At 40.6% G+C, this 25,059-nt stretch overlaps 1 protein-coding gene across 4 annotated transcripts in view; it reads right to left on the bottom strand.

Annotated features, from left to right (window-relative positions):
- Window positions 1-783: 783 nt before the first annotated feature.
- The window catches only part of KCNT2 (potassium sodium-activated channel subfamily T member 2), a 116,011-nt gene continuing 91,735 nt past the window's right edge, over window positions 784-25,059 (bottom strand). Inside the window, exons 18-28 of one of the 4 annotated variants that reach the window (XM_045576025.1) lie at window positions 23,828-23,933; window positions 22,665-22,837; window positions 20,865-20,936; window positions 17,136-17,270; window positions 13,460-13,571; window positions 10,989-11,090; window positions 9,632-9,715; window positions 9,185-9,313; window positions 7,889-8,066; window positions 2,383-2,467; window positions 784-2,112 (exon numbers count right to left, since the gene is read on the bottom strand). In XM_045576025.1, the coding sequence (XP_045431981.1) occupies window positions 2,001-2,112; window positions 2,383-2,467; window positions 7,889-8,066; window positions 9,185-9,313; window positions 9,632-9,715; window positions 10,989-11,090; window positions 13,460-13,571; window positions 17,136-17,270; window positions 20,865-20,936; window positions 22,665-22,837; window positions 23,828-23,933 (1,288 nt within the window). In that variant the 3' untranslated portion in view covers window positions 784-2,000. Of the gene's footprint in view, window positions 2,113-2,382; window positions 2,468-7,765; window positions 8,067-9,184; window positions 9,314-9,631; window positions 9,716-10,988; window positions 11,091-13,459; window positions 13,572-17,135; window positions 17,271-20,864; window positions 20,937-22,664; window positions 22,838-23,827; window positions 23,934-25,059 lie in introns of all 4 variants that reach the window. The other 3 variants (XM_036422774.2, XR_004985376.2, XM_036422775.2) reach the window with 3 other exon arrangements.

Here is a 25,059-nt window from a genome sequence, read left to right on the forward strand (position 1 = left end):
CATCATCAGAAATAATTTTTATTATTTATTTTAAAGCATTTCCGTGTAACTGGTAGCAAAATGTTACATAGTCAATAAACAGAACCTGTTCCTTTAGGCTTAGGGTTACAAAGACTATTATTGGCTTTTTGTTTTATTTTCATGTGCAAGTGTATTTTAAAAAGGCAACCGTTTTGTTAAAAGGCTTTTATTAGCAAGTTGTTATTGTTTAAATAACACGAAGACTAATCAACTATCATTGTTACAGCAAGCTGTATGAATTGTGTTAAATAGTAAATTTGGATGAACATTCATAATCAAAAATAATTACTGTAAAATTTATGAAATGGAGTTTTTAATTTTATAGGAAATAGAGTCATGTCTTAACTTAAAATCCCAGTCTTGACAGCTGTCATAATGCATCAAGTCTTGAGATCCTGGGAGGAAATGGAAGATTCATAAAATCCTATATTTATTCCTAAAAATAACTGTAATGATGTAAAGAAATGGCAGTTGAAAGAAGCATCGTACTGACTGTTGATGTGCAACTATGAAATAGTGTCATAAATGCATCCCTGTTCTCCAGTGCATATACTACTTTGATTCTGCCTTTAGTTTGAATAATGTACATGTTAATGTGTATTTGTCAACTATCTTTCCCATGTGCTTAGAACATATACATACCTATGCATACAGTCTTTGTTTTAAGGCATGCTTCCAGTTTTAAGTGACCTGTTATAAATTCGACTTCTCTGTCTGATGAGAGAAAATTAAAGGTATGATTTCCCTGTTGTAGAGGAAGTGTCTCTCTTCCCTAACACTTTGCAACTAATGGGCAACTATACTCTGTGCTTTTCTTTCTTTTTCTGAGGGAGATTCAGAAATACAGACTAAAGGCCTTGGTGTCACCCAAAGTCAATTTATATTTATAACTGTCAAATTCTACCTGATTTATATGTCATCTAAATGGCAAACTATGTTTATTATATGCTTTATCCTCACAGTATTAAACTATATTCCCATAGATAATTTTTCAAATTAAATCCAAATCTTTAACATCCAATTTTGGGCATGATTACTGCAATTCTAAAGGCATAACAAGAGGACTTTTGAAGCTTCAAATATCCTTGTATTCCATAAGGAGTATAGTTTTGCTTCTTTGAATTTTAAATTACATTTCTAATGAAATATTCTATATAGATATTAAAAAAAAATGTTGAAGCTCGATAGTCCAATGAAAATCACTGCCTATTTCAATTCCTGTATTAAGTGTAAATCAACATTTAATCAAATGTAAATATGCTTTAAGTATTTTCTCAATATTAGGCATTCTTTTAGGAGAACGATCGATATTTGCTTTTTAATACATACTCCTTGGCATACAATGAGGGTCAGACATAAAGTGAGCTAAAGTTTCAGCTTCCCAATATTTTTTTTAATTTGTTTTGGTTTCCTCAGTGTAATAAAACATGCTATGAGCATCTCAAGTCCCAAAATAAAATAATATCTTATAAAAGGCAACCAAAACCAGTGAAGGTGACTTAATATTCTAAAGCAAACTGTGACACCTACAAAAATGTCAGCCCACAAGTTTGTCTGTCATCCCTGTGTAGAGAAGATGTAAAAGACCAGTTTTAACTAATAGAATATGATGCACCAAATAGAGCTGGATTTTTTTCATTGACTTCCAGAAAACCTTAAAATTTGTAAAAAATTACTTCAGACATTTTGGGCTATTGTCAAACAAAGCAGTGAGCCAATTTAAAATCGTGTGTTTTCATTTAGGTTTTTCAAAACCATTCCATGGATGTCTTTCCAGTATTACTAGGAGAAATACCAATAAGCAGCAAGTTAAATTTCAAAATAACCTATGTTTCTAAGAGAATAGATTTGTGTCGATAGGAGAGATTTGAAGAGAGTCCGGTCTAGTTATTTCATGCCCGCCATATTTTCCTCCTAAAATAGAGTTCTTCCAAGCAAGCTCCTTGTCGCAAAAAATAAAGTTCATGATTTTTATGTTATCAAAGCTGAGTTTCCTCCCGAGAGTCTTGTCCTGCGGCATTGCAGAGGCTGCTGTTTTGACTGGGCTCGCTGTTGGGGAGGTATGACAGTGGATCTGGTCGGATTAAATACCTGATAAGAGAAAGCAAAGCAAAGAACAGTGATAGTCAGTAAACACAGAACTAGTTCACTCAGACCCCTGAGAGAACTACTTCCAATGTATTTGTCCAGTGTTTAGGTTTCCTAAACCGTGTCTCTATTTTTACACGTTGGCAGAAGGACTCCCTGTACAATTCCTGTGGTATTGGGGCTATACCGGTGGGGATCAAAATACAAAACAAAATAATAACTAGCGGTTTCTGAAAATCAATGCCTTGCGTGTGGGATGCAAGGTCAACTTACACAACGTCATTCAACTCTAGTCTGGTGTCCGGAGACGGGTTAATCAGGATGTATGACAGGGTGCTCTGGTGGTCATTCATTTCATCTGGAAGACAAATCAGTGCCAGGGTTGTTATGCTACTTACAGAACATCGAGAGGATTCTTAGAGAGCATCTTATCTCAAACCATAGAGCTGTCCAGGAGAACGTGCTATAGCGTTGCCCACCATGTACGCAACTATTTCCAAATGATTGTCATTGGAAATGTCTGCCAATGACAGACAAAAAATGTCTCCTTTTCCATCCAATAGGTGGTACAATTAAACCATCTAATTCTGTTCAGAACAACCACAGTTATATTCTACCCTCAAAACGTTGACGCTGAAATAGCTCGACAAGATGTCAACTTGATTGATTATGCTTTTATCATTGATAAAAAAATGATTGTGGGTAGCGATGGCCAATCTCATAAAGAAATATTCCTGTGGGAAATTCTGTGAAGTACCATCTAATGACACTGTGTTTAGAAAGCTCAACAGAAGTATATCTGGGAGGCTTGAAGACCTTAACTATGTTTGACTCTGTCCCATGATGTGTCTGATAAAAAGCCATCCTATTGGTTCTGCAGAAGGCAAAGGATCCCAGGGGGGCAGAATTGAAGTGTAAGTTTCAAGGAAAGTGTACGACCAAGTTATTTGTTTTTTCTTGAAAACAGTTTACAGGGTGCACCCCAAAAATGTATGCACACTTTGAATACTTATTCATCCCAGTGGGTTAAATCTGAAAAGAAAGAAACTTTGATAGCGCTATCAGCTGTGAAGTGTATATACAGTTTGGGGGATACGCTGTATATGTGTTATGGTCAAAGGCTGTGCCATTTTGATTTTGTCAATTGTATTGGACATCCCCAGACTTCAAGTTCAGAGCACTGGCTTTGATGATACAAAGACACCGACAAAGAAAATAGCCCTGGGACCTAAAGTTCTTAGCTGCCAAGGTTATAACACAGTGTCAGTGTAAACCCATATGGACCCATACTTCAATGGCATTCATCCTCCAAGGGTAACGTTTATAGGCTTTGAGGCTGTTTTTAAATCTCTGCTCTAGAGCCATCGAACCCTCCAAGGCACTTTAGTCGTAGACAAGTGTGGCTCCTGAAAGAAGCACTACATTTTACATTTTGACTCAAAATCTAAGAACGTATTACAGACCCATAGAGACAGATCAATACTTGTGTAACTGCGCACAATAATGCAAATGACTTTTATAGGCCAATGTAGCTGGCCCGATAACTTCTGCAAGGGGAAGACATGGCATGTTCATAAAATGAGGCGACCACTGTGTTTATCTAACTAAAATCCTGCCCCTGGAATAGAAAAGGTAATTCTTTAAGTTCTATTTCAAACTGTTACACAGATGGGCCCTAATTTTTAAAACTTATAAATGCAAGTCCTTATCTTATAGGGTCTGCAACTGCAATATAACTGAATCCATCATAGTACGCCTGCAAAACTTTTGCAATCCAGAGATCATCAAATTAAAAGTCAAATGAAGAAATATAGTTGGTTGCATATATTCCTCAAGTAGATACAAAGCATTGTGTTCTGCCATGGGGATAAGGTTGTCAGGCAAACTAGAGAGGGCCCTGTGAAATTTGCCTTTAAGATGAAAAAGCTAACACATTTTAGCATGAATAGGTCCCAAAGATGACATGGGACATACTTGTCCTAAACGATTTTTTGCTGCTTATCTGAAATTCATATTTCACTGGGAAACCTATATTTTAATTTGCTAAACCTGTCGATCTCACCGAGAGGAGGGGAGATGGCTGACTCTGGAGATGGAATTCCGGTGAGTGTATGCAACGAACCTACTCCAAATAAGGCGCAACGCCAACTCAAAGGATATTGTACAGATATGAGATAACCGGGATCATCTGTCTATATAAAAAGCAATTTATGTGCTCTTTCTGAGAACTTCTCCCCTGTGTGAATTCCCACAACCGCTGTATAAAGGAGCGGAAATTAATAGTGCCTTCTGGAGACTGAAACACAGCATAAAACATAATGCTCTGAAATGAAGCAGGTCTAGTAGAATACCTCCTTCTCATTCGTCTGAGTACGGCTCAAATTCTTCCATACACAGTGGCAGTGTTATTGAACTTGCTTACATAAACAGCGCACAGTATCCAGCAGTGGCATGGGGGGTAGGGGGAGGGGAACAATCTTAACAAACAATTTCTCAGGCAACATCCACACCCCGCCTTCCTCCTTGCTTCTCAACAGGACGCTGTACTCATTTTTGGTTCTGGGATGAAGTCAGAATCTCCTGGGGACTTGGTTTGCTGGTTACAAATGTTAATGCTGCCTACAGCATAGACAGAGCGAGTGTGTGAGTGATTTTTGTTTATCATTCTGAAGGTTTTGAGTTCTCCATGGACTCCAAGAATCGGAGCAAATATTTTACAAAGGAGTTTAATTCAATGACTACATGTGTTTGTTCAGAGACCTGGATAGTGTCATGAAGAGACCCCATCACTCCTAGTTTCTTTCCTTACCCACCCCTCACTGACTCTTCCTCAAGGCGAGGTTAATAGAAATTTTAAAAAGTAGCTGAGTTCAAAGCCATCTTCTCCCCCTATCTCTATAGTCTAACTGTGGTCGGCAAACTCATTAATCCACAGAGCCAAATATCAACAGTACAACGATTGACATTTCTTTGGAGAGCCACATTTTTTAAACTTAAACTTCCTCTAACGCCACTTCTTCAACATAGACTCGCCCAGGCCGTGGTGTTTTGTGGAAGAGCCACACTCAAGGGGCCAAAGAGCTGCATGTGGCTTGCAAGCCGCAGTTTGCTGGCCACAGGTTTAGTGGAAACGCGCAAAGATGCTGAGTCCGAGTCATAACTGAAGAGCTGATGCGCATGTGCACTAGGCCAGGGGACCCACAGAAACCACGTCCAGCCCAGGTTCTGTTGTCTCATCAGCGAGAACCCCATTTGTTCACACACTCAATGCGCAGTGACTGGGCTCCTGTGCATTAGGAAATGTGTAATTTGTTGGGGATACAACGATGAAAAGATGAGTAAGACATGCCCTTTTCCTCAAGGGAGGCAGGCAAACAGGCAACATACAGATTGTTTTAAAGCATATATCCTCAAGGGAGATGATATTGCTACCAAAGGTGCAAAAATTTGTTTTTTGAAGTGGACAAAAAAACCACCGTTTTATGTGTAAAACACTGATAGAGAGTACTTAAATAGATATATACTAGATCTATAGTGTTAACTGATGCTAGTTCTGGCTAAGCACACTATGGCTCATTATTTCATTTGTCCTGTACTGTACAACAAACCTATGAGATAGGTGTTACCAGTTGCACTCCCCAAAAGATAAAGAGGTTATAAATAGTTCATTAATTTTACTGGCTGACACTAGAATAGATGGTCTGTAAAGACAAAGGTCTTGTCTGAATAGGTCATTGTCCCATTCCCATGCCTGGAACAGCACCTGGAGCAGCGCCTGGCACTCAGAGGATGGCCCAACGACATCTGTTGAGCAAAGGGTGAATTTCTGAGAGTTAGAAGTACAGGGAGCACCTGGCTCCCCTGACGTGGTAGGTTCCAAATCTTGTTGTTATCATCATTATGTGGTTGGGCATGTACAGTGCATGGCTTAAAAATGAATTGATGGACCTGTGGACAGATAGATGGATAGAATGAACAAAGAGAGAGAGAAGGAAGAGAAGAGTAAAAAGGTAGACCATATCCTTTCTTTCGCTCTGTAAGAGTTAGTGTGAGAATTACATTAACAAATTGATGTTAATGTAATACTAAAAAATGTTAATACTAAAAAATGAAGGAGTATAACTAAATGATAGAAGTGTTATTAGCAGAAACATAGCATGTTCCCTGGTGATTCTCCCATGTAGTCAGTTTGTGCGTTTCTGAGCCCAGCTGTGATCTGTAATCTGCCTCATGAAACACAGCTGGGCCTGTACAAACAGTCATTTACTAGAACTTCCCAAAAGGAGAGAACGTAGCTGGATAACAACTAACAATTGGACACATAAGTATGGGACTGTAGTTCTATGAGAAATGCTATCACACTTAATAAATTGGCAGTGAGCTACTAATACTAGTTTTAAGTGAAAATCATTGTTCCCTTTCAGTGTGCTTCCTAATGTAAGACTCTGTTTGATCACCTTAAAATGATAGGTCATGAATGAGTCCACATTTAAGTGGGAACAATATCATTCTGAATTCCAATTACACACCAAGTCCTGACTCCAACACGTTCCAACTTCATGTCCTTGACCAAAGTCTTTGTCCTCTGAGCTTCACATTCTTGAAGGGTAAAATGGAGTAATGAAGTGTTCAAAAAGCACCTAACGTTGTTCCTGGCAGAGTGGGAGCCTCAGTCGATGCTTTTCCTTTTCTTCTTCAAAGAAACACAGCTACCCTCTTCTAAGCTCTGACTCTATTGTGAGAAATCGCTCCCTATGGGCACTGCTTCAAGTTGAGACTTTCATAGTAAAGATGGGATGGGGCAAATACAGATTACTTCCTTTTGATCCTTAACCTGCAGGAGACTGCCATTATTGGAGCATCTGGTCTACCTGGGTCACAGGTGCAACAAAATAGACATTTTGGCATTTGGGTTTCCTCTAAGTTGACTGAATTTCTTTTCAAAATAACATTTGTAGAGTAATAAGAGATATATTTTTGAATTGTCTTTGCATTACTTATTTACACTGTGCCAAATGGCCTATATTGCAATCACAGATCAGCATAGAAGCCCATCGCTGAGACAGCTGCAGTGTGCGAGGTCAAGCACTAGTTGAGCTTTACATGATAGGTTTTGGAGACATTTTATTTCTGGACAACAAAAACATAAACAAATTTTGTAGGAATATTTGGTGTGTCTGTAGCTGGTACATTTAGTTACTTACCAAAGTCTCAAATTCAGTTTAGTCCAGACTGTAGAATAAGAGGTGGCATGTGTGTGTGTGTGTGTGTGTGTGTGTGTGTGTGTGTGTGTGTAAGATAGACACTGGAGCCAGACAGAACAGAACTTAAATTTCAGTCATGCTATTAACAAGCTAATAGAAAGTTGCTTGACTGAGCTTCCTTAGGTCTAAAATGGAAGCCTTTGTGAAAATTAACATGAAGATAACTCATCTAATGTATTCATCACAGTGCTTATAGAGAACTAAGCAATACCTAAAACTTATTATCATCATCATGATTTTCCGGAAGCAATGCGAGACATGTCACTAGTCCCATCAACTTGACCTCTGAACCAAAAATGTGATTCTCGACTTACTAAAGGAGAACCAAGGCTACAAGGACTAAGGGCCAGCAATCACAAGTCCATAGCATACAATATTTTGAGCGAGCATACCATATCCCACTGTAGAAAGACCCAAGTGTTTCATTCTATTTTTCACAAGTTCAGCAAGCTCTTGTCTCTCTGACCTCCTGTAGAGGTTCAGTCGCTGCTGCGTTATTTTCTCAGCTGTTTTACCAGAGTGTCTGGGACCTTTTCTGCTCAGCCTTCGGGCCCACTGCATGCTCTTTCTCCTCAGCAGGGGGTGGTCCGACTGGTCGCTGGACGTGGAGTTGCGGTGGTTGCCTCGGTGATGACCTTGGTCCTTGCAGTCTTTGGTGTCTTCCCATTCCTCCACACTGATTGATATTTGAGACTTGAAAGGAAATGGACATTGAGAATTAGACATTTTAGGGAATGATGTCAGCTTGGGGCTCTGTGATTATGTTTGCTCCTGCCCTGGTATTATCATATAGGTCAGTGGTCTGCAAACCGTGGCTCTCGAGCCATACGCGGCTCTTTGGCCTTTGGAGGGTGGCTCTTCCACAAAATACCACGGCCTGGGCAAGTCTATGTTGAAGAAGTGGCGTTAGAAGAAGTTTAAGTTTAAAAAGTTTGGCTCTCCAAAGAAATGTCAATCATTGTGCTGTTGATATTTGGCTTTGTTGACTAATGAGTTTGCCGACCACTGATATAGGTCATAAGAGTTTTCACAGGAAGAGCAAAGTCAAAGTCATTGATATTAACTTTCCATTACTAAAAAAAAAAAAAAAAAAAAAAAAAAAAAAAAAAAACTATTAGAAAATATGTTCTCTTGGAATGAATTATAAACCAGATAAAAATATCTGTGTTTTCCAATGGTCTTAGGTGACCCTGCTAGTGGTTCTTAACACAGATATTTACATTATGATTCATAAAAGTAGCAAAATTACAGTTATGAAGTAGCAACAAAAATAATTTTATGGTTGGGGGTCACCACCACATGAGGAGCTGGATTAAAGGTTCTCGGGCATTAGAAAGGTTGAGAACCACTGCTCTAGTCTCACCTACTGGGTACTCTCCTGAAAGTCATCTTCTGTGGAAGCAAAAAGCATGAACCCTTGAATCATATCCACCACCAGCATAGAATACCAGTCTTCGTTCGTGAGTTTCAGCTTATATGTACTTTGTAACAAAAATACACACATGCCCACTCCTTCATAGCTGGGCACTTGGCCCGTAGACTCTTGTCCATCACAGTCTTAAATGCATTTGGTGTGATCTTTCTCGTCATAAGTCTCTGTGATGGTTTGATTTCCAACAAATACGTGGAAACAATTGCCTTGCCAGACCAAATACTCAACACATTCTGTTCGTATAATGTCACTTACACTTCAAGGCATGAAGTAACAACCTAGCAAATATTCTAAGGGGGAGATCTGCCTCTCTTCTGATAGGGATGGCTGCCTCCGATGTGGTTACATATGGACTCTGGGATATTCTGATAGTCCCAACCTCAGACGTAGCGAGCTTCTGAGACTCGGTCCTGTAGATGCCGATGGGGACGTCCCCACTGGAGGAGCACAGCTTCTGGTAGAGCCGGGCGTACGTCCGGATCCAGAGGTCCTCCTCGGTGATCTTTATCTGGAAAACACAGGGATGACTGACTTCATTGATCTCAGCTGCTTCAGAAATAAAAACCCAGTAGGTATTTTTTTCACTTCTTAAAGATGGAAATTGTTGATATCTTGAAATCTCATCATGCCATTTTGTGAGTGCTCATCTATGTATTAAACTTATTTAAGGCACCCCATCATAGCTCACCCCAACCTAATAAACTAGCCCGTCAGGGAATGGCAGTATGACGTTGGATTAGCTCAATCTCAGGAGCCTAAATCCATTATCATTGGACTTCAGACTGTTTATCAGAAGCATCTTTTATTCAAAAAATGGTTGACTTACAGAACAAAGGAAGCCCGATCCTGGGATAGTGTCCAATCCCAGCAGGAGTCTCGTGATGGAAATCATATAATCCTTCACAAATGACTGCGATACAAACAAGAGGATGAAATGTGTAGACTAGCCACATATTACTGTTAACAGGAGGTTTCTCCTCACACATCAGTAAGTCTCCATTACCCAGGAAATAAAAAATCTATCTTGTGAGTGGCCTAAATACACATGTCCAGATAGCTGTCCATAACGAGACATGGAAATATTTATTCTCAAGAATATCTTAGTATGCTTATGTTTTATTCATGCTGTTAGACATGATAAAAACAGTTTTAGATTTTAACCAAAAAATGAGTTGATATAACATAGAGAATATCATAAATACATGAAAGGACTAATGTTTGCAAGGAAATATAAACTTCTTATGGATTAAGCCCTATTCTAGTAGAGTAATTTTCTAATATTTCAGTAACTCTAAATATTAATGAGTTCATAGTTTAGTAATAAATATTACCAGACTCTTTATGCACTAATGTATAAGATATATTTTTATATGTTGCTAGAACACTACCCAGTAGTTAGAGCATTTGAGATGCTTTCTATGTCTTTGATTTAGTCTTAGCTGTGGGTGAAAAGAAAAACTTCTAAGCAATGCAAACACATTTCACCATGACATGTACAAACATTCAACCAATCATATGAAACCAGAGGCCTGGTGCACGAAATTCATGCAAGGGGCTCAGTCTTCAAAGCCCCAGCTGCCTTGGCCCTCAAAGCCCCCGCTTCATCCAGAAGGTTGTCTGGACAGTCATTCTGCCTTTCAGTCTAATTAGCATATTAGCTCTCTATTATATAAGACGTCTGCCCTCAGTTTGATCTTCAAGTACTAAAATTGGAAAAATAGTCATCTAGTTATTTTGAACAGCAAAGACTTTTAAAAAGTTATAATGCCTTCTAAATAAATCTACTAGACTACTTTCTTTTTAAAATATATTTGTATTTACTTCAGAGAGGAAGGGAGAAGTAGAGAGAGATAGAAACATCAATGATGAGAGAGAATCATTGATCGGCTAGTTATATGAATGTAGCAACATTAAGATGCCACACAAAACCTTGTAGGACCCTGGTACTAAAGAATACCTAAGAAATACTTCAGAGGTTCTTCTGAAAAATAACAGTCCTCTTACAAAATGTTTCATCACATTTTATGTCATTAAGTCCATGAAATAAAATACTGAATTACTTTCAGAGCCTAAGTCAAGTTCACAGCTCCATGAGAAACACCGGATACATTATTTATTTGCTAAAATCTCGGTGAAATAGAAAAGCACACCTGCTCAGAGAGAGAAAACGGAGCCTCGCGTACCTGGTAGAGAAGCGTATCCAGCATGCTGATGCTGAACACCCGCCCAGCTGCAAAGGGCAGACGGAACATGAAGGCCAAGTTCGAACCTCTCTCTCGTTCTTTCTGTCCAGAAATGTGAGATGGAAACATTTGTGAGCGTCCCATATTTTAATTTTTTAAAAGTATATTTTTATTGATTTCAGAAAGGAAGGGAGAAAGAGAGAGAAACATCAATGATGAGAGAGAATCATGGATCAGCTGCTTCCTGCACAACCCCTACTGGGGATCGAGCCTGCAACCCGGGCCTGTGCCCTGACAGGGAATTGAACCAGTGACCTCCTGGTTCATAGGTTGACACTCAACCACTGAGCCATGCTGGCCGCACTATATTTTACATTTTTTTGCCTACTTAAATTTTCCTGATGTGAAGAACATATTTTGATTGTGTGATTCTTAGCTATGACGGTGTCATGACTTCATTAATAGTTATAGTTTGAATATGTAACAAGGTACTCAGCTCATCATTCATGCTCAGTAAATATCGACTGGCCTGAGTTCAAATGCGGATTCTGTACAATCTTGCCTTATTGCTCTCTCTTTTACACCCTCACCTGTTTCTCCCAGAAGCTAGCTGGCTCCATTTGCATCAGGTAGCTCTGCCAATCACACCATAAAGCGATCCATGGTGTGCAGACGTGATGGTTTGCATCCTGACACCAATCCTCTGCCATTAGCCGGGTGCCTGCAATTCAGTTCAGTCCTGATGCTAACTACCCAGAGTTGGCCCAGCCCACTGGACTGCCCCAGAGCCTGCGGCCTTCTGCCAGCCAACTGCACCCGCGTCCAGCCGGCTGCAAACTCAGGGCTTCCCACACTCCCAGCGGGTTCAAGGAGCTGCAGTTAATTATTATCATTTTATGATAAAGAATGCAAATCAGCAGCAGATGAAAGAATACATCTGGGCAGGCCTCAGCCACATTCTCCTCTCAGGTCAACGTGTTCGCCGAGCAAAACTATCTCCACTCCTCCTCCTTCGGAGCTTTTATCCAAGTGTCCTGACTTGGGCATAATTAATGAGCTCATTAGCCACGTGACTACGCTCCATCTCCAGTCCCTCTCGCCTGCCAGGAGCTGGGGATGGGGTGAGAAGCTGAACTGTTCAGTCTTCCAATCACATGGGTGGTTTTCCCTGGCAACCAGCCTCATCGCAAGCTACCTAAGGGCCGCTCCAGGATCTGCCTGCTTAGCATCCAATCAGGCATGATTGCAAGGTCTGAATAACAAAGACACTCCTGTCACTCAGGAAATTCCAAGGCTTTTTTTTTGAAGCTCTGTGTCAGGAACGAGGGACAAAGACCACATCTATTTTTCTGATGATAATACCCCCTTATTCATCTCACATTTTCATCACCTCGCCTCGTCCATCAGGGTGTAATCACCACGTGATTGCCGGGGTGGAATTGCCATCATCACTGGGGAATGGTGATGGTTCAAAAGCAATTTCGAAGGAAGTGGCCTTGAAGCAAATTGTGCCATAAGCATGAATAAGAGGCTGTTTTATGAAATGCATGGAAACAAGTGGAATGAGATGCGTCGGGAGGGAAATGAGATGGAAATGGCTGTTTTTCTGAATATTGTCTTCCTCTTCTGTGCTGCATTATTCCTTGTCACGTTCTCCCTCTCTGCTTAGCTTGGTCACCAGGGGGGTCCAGGACGCCACATGACCAGTGACCAAGCATGGGATGTGTCATTGGGAAAACAGTGGCGGGAGTTGGAATATTCCTGAGAAGAAGGGTAATGTCGTAAAACGACCCAGCAACAAAAAATGGACCACGCCGGAAGAAAAGTCCAATGGAAAGGAAGGACAAGCAAAACCATAACGTTCAGGAAATGTCCTGATCGGTGTGACAAATCTGAAGAAGATAGTGTGAAATACTGCATTTTGGAAAATAATATAAATGCCCAGCTAGTGTTACTCAGTGGTAGAACATTGACCCATGAACCAGGAGGCCATGGTTTGATTCCAGGTCAGGGCATATGCCCAGGGTTGTGGGTTCAATCCCAAATAGGGTGAATGCAGGAGGCAGCTGATCAATGAATCTCTCTCATCATTGGTGTTTCTATCTTTCTCTCCCTCTCTCTTCCTCTCTCTGTAATCAATAAAAAATATATTTTTAAAATAAAAATAATATAAATGGAGCCACTTCAAAATGGATTTAGTATACACATTCCTGTTACATTTAATTCTGCTATAAATCATGCTTTTAATTTATGATTAACGATGACAGAATAAGATATTCCATCATATTCACTTATGATAGAAATAGTTCAAATCCATCAATTCGCATTAAAAAAGAACAAACAAACACCTATACATAACCATTGTAGCCCCCACTTAGAATTCAAAGCGGCATTATTACTCTTATCATTTCATGGCGGTCCTTTCTGAATAGAAATTATTCTTCCACCCAAAACGGTTACATGCAACGTACCTTCTCCAGCTTGGAAAGGGCAAGGGAGTAGCAATCTTTGGCTCGGAACTGCATGAACCTCATGTTGGCCGGGTGCGTCAGCTCCGTGATGATGCTGAGACTGGAAAACAGCCTGCGTTTCAAGGACACATGTTCATTACTACCCACAATGCCACACGCTGCCTTCACCACCGGGCCCACCCGTGTCATGAATTCAGACCCGAGAACTGACCGGAAATACAGGATGTAAACAGCCTGCAAACAGGCTCAGAAACAACACATTTCTCCAGATGCTCCTTCTGCAGATGCTTTTCCTCCCATGAGCCTGAACACGGATGTTGTGAGATGTTACACTTCTTGTAAGAGGGAAGGCCTCTCTGAACTCCTGCACCACGGAGAGTTCATACCCTTCCTCAGTTCTGACTCCCTGATCTGAGCGATGATTGGCCAGAACCTGTCACTGACCCCAGGGGGGGGGGGGGGCTGCTGCCCCAGGGCAGCCAGAGGTGTCTGTGCCCCAACTACCTGCCCCTCCCATCTGTCTCCAATGGGCCTTAGTCACTATCTCAGTTAAGACATCAGCAAATTCTTAAAAATACTTCCAGGGTCGTCTGTGAAACTGGATGCCCTCTTGGCCAACTTGGTGGACACATAGTTGAGTCTCACCTAGTCAGCCTTTGACAATTATGGTCTCAGGTGTGTCATGAAACCCACCTTTTATCAGAAGAAACAGCCAGTATTATATCCCTTTACTTCTGTTTTGAGAACGCATATTACCGTATTTCTTGATCTAAGGCAGCTGCAATAATTAGATGGACATATCAGCAAAGCAAAGACTTCTGGTGCTGATTTTTAAGGCTAAACACATAATTCGTTCAGATCCTCAGAGTTTGCCATAGACTGGTAACCCTGGCCTGGGTAAGGAAACTCTGAGGCGCAGGTCCTGTGAGGATGGGTTGTTGTCAAGCTTAAGGATGCTGTTTGGGAAGGACTTAGCTCAGCGTCCGACACACCGTCCTCACTGCTTCTTCGCGGCAGTGGTGTGACTGCTTTCCTAGCTTTTTGCCTTTTCTGCTCTCACATTGCTAGTTCTGCTTGAAATGCACTTTCCTTCCTCCTTCCTTCCTCCATCTCTTGCGATCCCAGCCTTTACTCCAAGTTCCTCTCAGATCTAATTGGGATGAAGTTGGAAAATTGCTTCAGGTCAGAACCATTCTCTCCACGCTGGCACCTCGGTGTTTGAGTTTTATGAGTCATGACACGTCTTCAGCTCTGGTGGGTTTTACCCACGCATTAGCCCTCCTGCCAATTGTGACAGCTACGCCATGTCTAACCATGTGTCTTTTTCTCTAATTTCAGATCTTTGGCACAATAGCTAACTTCCCAGTTTCACTTGTGCATTTTTTGTTGAGGAGAGAAAAGTCTTGATGAAGAGGGTGCTGTCATATAACCAGTTTAGTTAGAAACACCCTGTCATCTGTATTTTCTTACTCAAAAGTCACCAAAGACAACAAATCAATAAATCTGCATCCCACCCCCCTCGAAACTATTGAAAAATGAGAAGAATGGCCTACTAGGAAAAAATACCCATTGGTTTTGGGGCCAGCATAGCTCTATCTGGTAAACCCAGGAGATGCGTCCATGTGGCCAATCTCGGACCATCTGGGAGTTCCAAAGTATTTCTTTAAGAAATCTTTTCAAAGAACAGCGTCACCGTGGAAATTAATAAAGGAAACCTTGACAAAAACTGGGATCTGAATGCCCTGTAGAGGGAGCTCTCACACTGTACACAGCTTGGCCATTACCCCAAACAGCAAGACCCTGGGAACAGCCAGTTTAGTTAATTGAGTTACACCCAATGGAAAAGGGAAGCTTTGGTTTGCAAGGTCTGAAAAAATATATGAAGTGCAATTCTTGCCTCTAAATTAGACTCTGTGGCCCAACAGAGGGAACTGTAAATGTTCACAATTTACCAGGCCATATGTATTGTCCTCGGGATGATAAACGTGCTGACTAAATGTTCATAGATTAAGTCGTCTCAAACACAAGTGAACGGAGAGCTGGTGAGAAACATCTGGAACGCTGCTGAGATCTGAGGCCAGAGAACAGATTTATGGGAAAAACAGAGCTGCAGACAAATGAATATTTATTTCATCCTCTGGGAATTTTTCTCTGAGAAACACAGCTTTTATCTTTCATATATATGATTCTAAATGGTTAAGTCTGTGATTACCTGGATACTATAATCCTCTTCTAACACATGATATCGAATATAAGTAGACACATGTGTGGCCAGATATTTTGAGGTCCTTGAAAGAGTAGGTGGTAATATGATTAACCCGGTCATTCCCTTAATATGTGCAGGTGAAATTAGAGAGGATAACAGAATTTATGGGGTGTGCCTGTTCTGTTTGAATAAGCCTATATACCATTTATGCTTTTTAAACTGAGAAACTGAACACATTATCTAAGTCTGCCACCTAGTGAAACCTAGAATTACTAAGACTTAAATAATAAAATGTTTCATTGCAGGGCCTTTTATATTTTTAATGTATTGCTTATATTCCATTATAATAGTTTGTATTTTAAAAGTTGGTTACCTAATAGATTTAATTATGTATATTTCAAGTGCTAATGCTATTTCTGAGCCTTAAGAAGAGCTGCATACCGTTTTGCCTGTAGAACATTTTAGATAGTAAATAACATCATCAGTCTCTTTTTTCTGGGTTCTAGGCTCATAATAAAGCAATCGTGTAATTGAAAAATAACATAGTTTGTTCTACTTAAAACTTGTCTACAATTAGTTTATGCGCTGACTCAGTGATGTTCAGTATCATTGTAGAGAAGTGTCAAATATCTATGGCATAGTTCTCTGCCTGAATTAATCCATTCAGTAAATATCGTTGACGTGCCCAGTTATGCTAACCAATATAAAGATGGAAATCAGACCATCTACTTCATGTCTCAGGCCGCTGGAAGAATTAATTCCGGGGCCAGCTGCAATTGTGTATTAAAGCAAAACAGGAGGCACACCGTAGCGGGAATTCTTGTCCCTGTGAGTTTAATTAACAAAGACAGGACCATAGTGAGGATAATAAGGTTAGACTCGGCCCTCACATGGGAACATTACCTGTCCACAGCCTTGGCATCTTTCATGCCTGGTTTCCCAGGAGGTAAATGCATATCTTTGGCTGTGGCTGGGCAGAAAACCAAAATTAGCTCATAGGGTCCATCCCAAATGATGACCGCACATGATGTTTTAGAATTTGTTATTGTTAAACTATAAAAGGACATATATTTAATAGACTTCAGATAGGAAGGGAGAAGGAGAAATAGAAACATCAATGATGAGAGAGAATCATGGATCCGCTGCCTCCTGCACGCCCCCCCCCCCGCTCCCCGCACTGGGGTTCCAGCCCACAACCCGGGCCTGTGCCCTGACCAGGAATCGAACCCTGACCTCCTGGTTCTTAGATCGAAGCTTAACCACTGAGCCATGCCGGTTGGGCCGGTGTTAGAAGTTTAATGTCACCCGGTTCTAATTAACCATTGGGAGCTACATCAGTCTTCATCTTAGGGTCAAATGGATGAGGATAACCTCAGTGTGAGCATCTGGCGTCCATTCCTTCCCCAGAGGGCAGGCAGCCACCTCCCATGCGGGCAGGAGTCCCGGCAGGCAGGCCGCGTGCACATTTACCTGAAAAGGGTCTGCACGTTGACGATGGTCTTGGCGTCGGCCATGTAGTCCTCCTCGGCGCTCATGGTGCTCTCCTTGTCCACCACCACCATGTTGGCAGCGAAGGTCACCCCGCACCGGAGCAAGTCATCGAGGCTTTGGCGGAAATGGGCAGAGAGAGAGGCTCCTTCAGTGACCCCAGCGCTGGGAGGGGTGAACTGTGCTAGCCTGGGTCACCCCTACAGGAGCCTTCCACCAAGGTGCGCCCTGGCCCGGGTTCGTGGGCATGGCCAGACAGAGTTCCCTCCTGACCTGAAAGCTTTGCATTTTGGTCTCTTGGTGTTTCATTGGATCTCAGCTGGCTCAAAACGTATGCACTAAGACTATTTAGTAAGACTTATTAATTACACTAACAAAACGTGGACAATGCCCACTCTGCAATCGTGGGGTAATAGCACACGTTAACGTTTTGTTAGGACAGTCAGCACACTGTTTCAAAGACACGTGTCTATTTCTCATCCGTGAGATCCTTTCGTTAAGAGTGAGGATGAAGGCTGGCGCTCATTGAGAGGGTGGAGCCTGATACAGATACATAAAACTGGGGAGTGTTCCTTTTAGAATTCCTGTCATTTCTTTCTGTGGAGCTATGTATTAGAGGTTGGCTCTACACAGCGAGATTATGTGAAATACATGAATAGTGGTACTCACCACTCCGTTTAGTTAGCCTAAGGTTTTGGAGTAGGTGGCTGAATAACTGATTTCTTCGGCTGCATTGAATAAACGTGCTGACCTCACATATATGTTCTTGCAAGTTATAATAGTCAGTCTTTTTCCCCGATCACCAATAAACACCTTGCCTAGCACTGAATGAAAAGAAAATATTATCCTAAAAGCTGAAACTAGGAAGCTGCTATCTCTTGCTTGGTTCACACGAGCTAGAAAAACAGGCCTGAACTGGCTGAGAGAGTACACGTGAGTGAGCGGAACAGGGTGCCAGGCACGGAGTTGCTTGAAGTCAGGGAAGAATCGGGCTGACTGATTTGCCCAGCTTCTGACTTAAGACAGCACGAGTGAGGCTTAAAGAGCAGCGGTTCCTTTTAGATTCATCAATGCCACAGTCAGCTGCCTGAACGTCTTTCCCAAGTGTGCGATGGTGGTTGAATGAGCCGGGGTGGAGGGAAGTGTATTTTCCCCCACCCAAAAGGCAGGAGGCAGGATTTCTCACTCTGATCAGGTGAGAAGGCATTACCAAAGCTTTGAGTCCAAGATCCCCGGGAGGAGTCCAGAAAAAGATTGCGCTTGAATTCAGAACCAGTGTTCGGTGGCAGAGATTTTATGGCTAAAACTGTGGAAACAGAGTGTTATTCCAAATAAATGTTCTGTGGTGCCAGGAGCCAGGGCCCTATCATCCAATCAATGTGATGGCTGCGCAAAACCCCTACCAATACTTTACTTAGGTGTTCTTTTTGGCTGGGAAATCCATCATAATTGTTCTTACATCTGTTAAAGTGCGGGTGAGAAATGAATGTGGCTTGGTCCCAGTAAAAATTATGAACTGTAAAAATTATGCCCAGGTCAGATGCCTTCAACCCGTCTTATTATCATTTTAAATCACGTTCTGATATTTCAGCTCTAAAAATCTTTTCTCTGGCATTAAAAATAAAAATCTCCATTATTACTATATCAAAGGAGGTAAAGATAGGTGGGAGAAGGTGAACTTGACTATAAAAAGATGTACGGATAGAAGTTATGACAGGAACGATGACTATTTCATCAGCAATAATTCAATGACATTGACATTTGAGCAAAATTCCCCCAGGAGAATCTGTGCTGGAGAGCTAGTCCCTAGACCTTAAACCAGTTAATTCCATACTCAGAATACTGGCTGCTGCTCGTAACATGTAATCTTGGCAAATAATGTTAGTAATTAGTATTAACTAGGAGTTTAAATCTATGGAAAACAATTTATAAAAATTGAATGACATTCCTGAACCCTGTAGAAATATTTTTATGTTTTCACTTTATCATTTTTATATTAACTTAGTATTGCATTATATTCTTGTTTCCTTTTTAACCAGGCTGCCAATTTATTCTTTTTTTTTAATTCTTTATTGTTTAAAGTATTACATGGGTCTTCTTTTTTCCTCCTCGACCTCTCCGCCCTCCCCCTCACTGTCTAAATCCATTGGATTTGCTCATCTGCATGCACATAAGTCCTTTGGTTGATCTCTTATCCCAGCCTGCCCGCCCCCCACCTTTCCTCATAGGTTGTACAATCTGTCAATCTGTTCAATGCATCTGTGACTCTGGTTCTATTCTGGTCCTATCATACTTTGTCTCCACACCATGCCAACAAAGTTATCTTCAGCGTGGCTGCTTTGCACAGTTTGGCCACCAGATGGCGGCCGAAGAGTAAAGTCTGTACAGATGAAAAAAGTTCCAGAAAATCTTATGGACAAAACTTCTCTTTCTAGCCTGCTCTGAGACTTCCCTTCAGGGAGAACTGGAAGGTGAATGTTAGATATCAGGGAGTGTCTGTGAGTGTGCTGTAAGTCATTTGAAAGGGTTTTTTTAATCTCAAACAGAAGCTAAAGAGAATAGTATGTAGTGACCCCCCAGGGACCATTCACCCAGCTTTTATAATTATCAACTGGTAGGCAATCCTCCTTCATCTGTCATAGGAATTAATGCTCTCAGTTCTTCTCCTCACATCGTACCGTCACAGAGGAAGAATTTGTGTCAGAGGTACATAGGCAAAGACCGATGAGCGGTTCATTCTCCTTTCAATAGCCAGTTCTTCCAATGAATTCTAAGCGAATACTGTCACTTCAGAGAACCATTACTAGTGGCAAAATGTGGGACATGTTCGCGTTCATGGTTTAAGTAGTTTTCATCTCTCTAACTACATTTCAGTTACTTGGTGTTATGGCAACTGGTCATGTAAATTTGATTACTGTAAAATGGAGGCTAAATGTATGTCTGTCTGTTTGGCCTTCAGTGTTCTCTCAGCCAATAAGAACTTTCAAAGTTACAGAACTATTTTCTTCAACAGGGCAAAATGTAAGCATAATACTCTCAATTGAGATAGTTAAACATTTTATCTTGAAGGTTCTGGTTGACATTTTTTTTTAATAAAAAAATTAACACATGTTATAGGAATATTAGTTGTTATTATCTTTAGTTCTTATACTTTTATAATGTCATGTTCGTGTGTGTAAAATAATTTTCGTTTTAATAGGGAAGCATTGCACACATTTGACCTTTCAGTTAACAACTTTTTAGAAAGTATGAGCTATGACATAAGTTACTAGAATAGATTCTTGTGGAAATTCTCCAATTTATAAGTCTGACTTAAAATGAGCATTTCTGAATTATCTGGAAGGTTCCCTCAAGTTAAGATAAAGGTGTTGATGCATCATATCACTGAACCTTTGAGTTTTTCTCAACCAGATATTGAAAGCAATCATGATGTTGCTATAGACAACACAGAACTGAGACAGCTTTAGAAACCAGGCAAAAATCAATAAAATGGACATGCAGCAAAATTTGATTCAGTTCACCCACAGATGACCGCTTAGGAAGTTGGACTACAAGATAAACACCACATGAGACTGTAAGCTGTACATGCAAGGCCACGTCATCTACATGACACTACATGGCCAACTCCACTCGTCATGCAACACGGACCACAGCACAGGACGAACCACGGGACACCACACCAGTTAGCGTGCTACACACTTGGTCACCTACTTGTCAATAGAGCCCACCATGTAGTAAACCATTGGGAACCAACAGATTGCATCCAGAAAGTGGATATCTGGCCTGAGTGGCAGATGGGTTACAGAATGAAACACAAGGTCACAACAAGGGCAACGCTACCAGGAAAAAGGAAGTGGACTTAGTTTGCATTTCCAAGACCAACACCATTGACAAGATTAATTGTAGGTGCTTCCCCCCCCCTTAATAGCCATTAGGAAGTGTCATTTGTACTCAAGATGAATAATATAACGCAGTCAGAATTGTCCTGCTTTCTAAATCAGAAACATAATGGCATCTTATTTCTTTGTCATACTGTAGGGTACGTTGCAAAAGACCAGCCTCTGCAGGGCAACAAGCACCTCATTGTAGCAAAAAAAATTTCATGAAACTTCCTGGAACATGATTTATGGGTTTTTAGTTTTTTGTTTCCTCGTTTTTGACCAAAGGAACAGAGGACAACAAATAAAAACGTTAGATAGTACTTTCGGGAAGTAGTCAGCAGCTAATACGTTTTACAACCGGTCCAGTCATCCGAACCCTTTGAAAGGAAATCAAACCCCATAAAAATTATCTAACGGACGGTGAAGAGTGGGTTGCAAAATCTAAGTCATCAGGAAAGCAAAGGAAATTTTTCGTGCAAAATAATCCAAAATTAAAATAGAATACTTGTTTCTAAAAAGAACTTGCCCAGTTGGCGTGGCTCAGCGGTGGAGCATCGACCTAGGAACCAGGAGGTCAGGGTTTGATTCCCAGTCAGGGCACATGTCTGAGTTGTGGGCGTGATCCCCAGTTGGGGGTGCTCAGTAAGCAACCGATCCATGATTCTCTCTCGTCACTGATGTTTATCTCTCTTTCCTTCTCCCTTCCTCTCTGAAATCAATAAAAATATTTTTTTAAAAAGAACTGACAATCTATTTTTTGCATATATCAAAAGCCTATAAGCTAGGTAATACCATATAGTTGAGAAAACAACAAACTATGAATTGCATAGATTATAGTATATTATTGGAGATATCTCTGTTTTGAGAAATTTCTGTCGGTAAATTTTAAAGGCAGAGACAAGGCCACAGAGTTTGTCCTCCTCCCATTTATTTTGAAATTTGGATCACTTTGGAATTTAAGAGGAGAGTTGGAGGGTCCCAAATATGCTATTGATCTCGAGGCCATCTGTGACTAATTTTGAATCAGAGAGGGGGATATGATAATTTTAGGATATACTAAATTTGGCAATAGGACAGTGACCTATGTTTATGTTTGCAGAAGGATTTTTGCAATGCTTGAATAATCGAATTTCACCAAGCATATCAATCCAACCTTTTCAAAACAAATGAACACAGTGAAGCATGCCTTATTCGTTCATGTTAGTTATAAAATGTATGCTCTAACGGTGTCAAAGTCATAGCACAACATCAAAAATAGATCATAAATACGCTTTTCTGATAATTAGCGGTTTTTAGAAAGACAACAAAAGTGTCCAGTTTGGGCAGAGTTCTTCTAGGCTAGTTGACGAATTAAAGAAAATTACTGTAATTACGTTGGCGGCATGTGTCCCACTGGCATACCAGAATAATGACCACATGCAAAAATAGTTTAAAAAGCTCAGAGTATTCTAGCGATGGTTCAAATCATATCTGTGAAATACAACCAAATCCAGCGATTATTTTGTAGCATAACACTGACTATATGCCATAATGTGTCTGATTTAAAATATTCTAAGCAAATGAAATCATTTTTGAGATAATATTAAAAACTTTTCATCTTATTCTTGTATTTACTTGTAAACATACTCACGGATTATCCAACAGCAGTACAATGGGGTTGAGTTCTTTCTTTGGTCTATAATAAGCCCTGAGAGGAACAATAAAATTATACAATCCATTTCCAGCTGTTTCAGCTGCAACTATAATTAGTTTATTTTTGAATCCATAGGCTTTTGCGTCTTCATAGTAGTTATGCTGGCAACTCTACAGGAGAAAAATCATGCAGAGAAAAGCCATTTTTATACCCTGCTAAAATTTGGTGGAAAAAAAAATGTTAAGATATATGCCTATGTAAAATTAACCCTAGTAAATATTTTATTTTCTAAAAAACTTGAAAATAGTTACTTTTTTCTATACCCACTTCTCCAGCATGTTTCAGGAAATAATTTGTCTGATCAAATAAGTTGAAATTTATTTGATCACACAAATAAATTGCAGGTATGTAGCTTGATGAAGAATAAGCAACACGTACACATGTTATATTGTAAAGTAAACTTGCCACTAAATCTACATTTAAAAATTATCCCAATGTGTATCAAAACAGCACATTATATACTGCAAACATAACCAATTTTTCACTTGTTGATCATACTTCAGTGAAGCTGGAAAAAATCATCTACCCATGACTTTTATCTCCACAAGTGTAATAATATTATTATAGAACATGGACCCCTAGCAGGGAATACCTGAAGGGATTTTGTTGTTGTTGGATATGGAGAGTTCACAGGTTCAAGATTCTGAAACCTCTGTTTTGCTCTTTAAAAACATGACTGACAGACTGGCTAGTATGGCTCAGTGGTTGAGCATTGACCTATGAACCAGGAGGTCTCAGTTCTATTCATGGTCAGGGCACAGGCCTGGGTTGTGGGCTCCATCCCCAATGTGGGGCGTTCAGGAAGCAGCTGATCCATGAATCTCATCATGGATGTTTCTATCTCTCTCCTTCTCTCCCTTCCTCTCTGAAATCAATATATATATGACTGACAGATTCATTGGGTAATTTGGATAATGTAGTGCAGTTAAGAAAGCAAATTTCACCATTTTCTGTACTACATTTACATTGAAAAGATATTCTTCGAACCCATTATACTCTGTGCAAATCATTTACTATGTAGGCTGCACAAGATGATTTGCATGGATGTCATTAGGAAATAGATGGTTTAACTTTGCAGAAAAGCAGTGACAGGGGCTTACCTTGTCTAGCCTTAAGCAGCAAAATGGCACTTTTTCGTGAAGGAGATGGCAAAACGTGGGTGAACTCCCTATGTATGGAGAGTAGGGGGGATAGCCTTTAGCGTACCTGCAAGGCAGTAGGAGATGCTGAGTCACCCGGAATAGCTCATGCAAAGCTAGGCTAATAAGTTACAGCTACAATCCTCTATGTCGACAGAGGGAGATACAGTGAGCTTATGTTGCAACTACAGTTTGATAAGGAACTAGATTAGAACCGGGGGGTGGGGGGGGGGGGCAGACAAGGGCCCACGTACCAAACACGGCCCACCACCTGCCTGGATTTGTGAAGAATAATAAAAGCGTAAAATGCTAATTAGACCATAATATGCTAATTAGACCAGAGGTCCTTCCGGATGACCTTCTGGACGAAGCCGGGGCTGCGGCGAGGGAAGCCCGGGTCCCAGGTGCCAGAGGGCAGCTGGGGGAAGGAAGGCCTACTCTTGCACGAATTTCATTCACGGGGCCTCTCGTTTTTAAATAGTTGGAGAAGAAATCAAAAGAAGAAGAATATGACATGTCACATGAAATTACATGAAATTCAAAATTTCAGTATTTGTTGTTGTTGTTTTTTTTTTAAGAACACAGCCAACCAAGTCCTTCACTGTCTCTGAGTACTTTCATGCTTCAAATGCAGACTTGAGTAGCTGCTGCAAAGATCACTTGGTCCATAACGTATAAAATATTTACCAGCTGGTTCTTTCCAAAAAGAGCTCGGGAATCCTCAGTTTAAAACTAATGGTTACAAAAATGCTGCTTACAGCTGAAACTGGTTTGGCTCAGTGGATAGAGCATCTGCCTGCGGACTGAAGGGTCCCGGGTTCAATTCTGGTCAATAGCATGGATCTTGGTTGCGGGCACATCCCCAGTGGGGAGTGTGCAGGAGGCAGCTGATGGATGTTTCTCTCTCATCAATGTTTCTGACTTTCTATACCTCTTTCTTCCTCTCTGTAAAAGATCAATAAAATATATATTTTTTAAAAAAATGCTGCTTACATCATGGAAATACTGGTTTAGGTACTTTTTCCTTTAAGGATAAAGGACCCATTAGAGAACACTGAACCCCGGAAATACACAGGGTGGGGCAAAAGTAGGTTTACAGTTGTTCATATAGAAAATAATAGAATAATTAATAAATAATGATACAAGGATAAACTCAGTGTCTCCTACTTTTGGCCCACCCTATATGTTGCAAT

This window comes from Pipistrellus kuhlii, unplaced genomic scaffold, assembly GCF_014108245.1.
Source record: "Pipistrellus kuhlii isolate mPipKuh1 unplaced genomic scaffold, mPipKuh1.p scaffold_m20_p_72, whole genome shotgun sequence".
NCBI classification, from domain to species: domain Eukaryota; kingdom Metazoa; phylum Chordata; class Mammalia; order Chiroptera; family Vespertilionidae; genus Pipistrellus; species Pipistrellus kuhlii.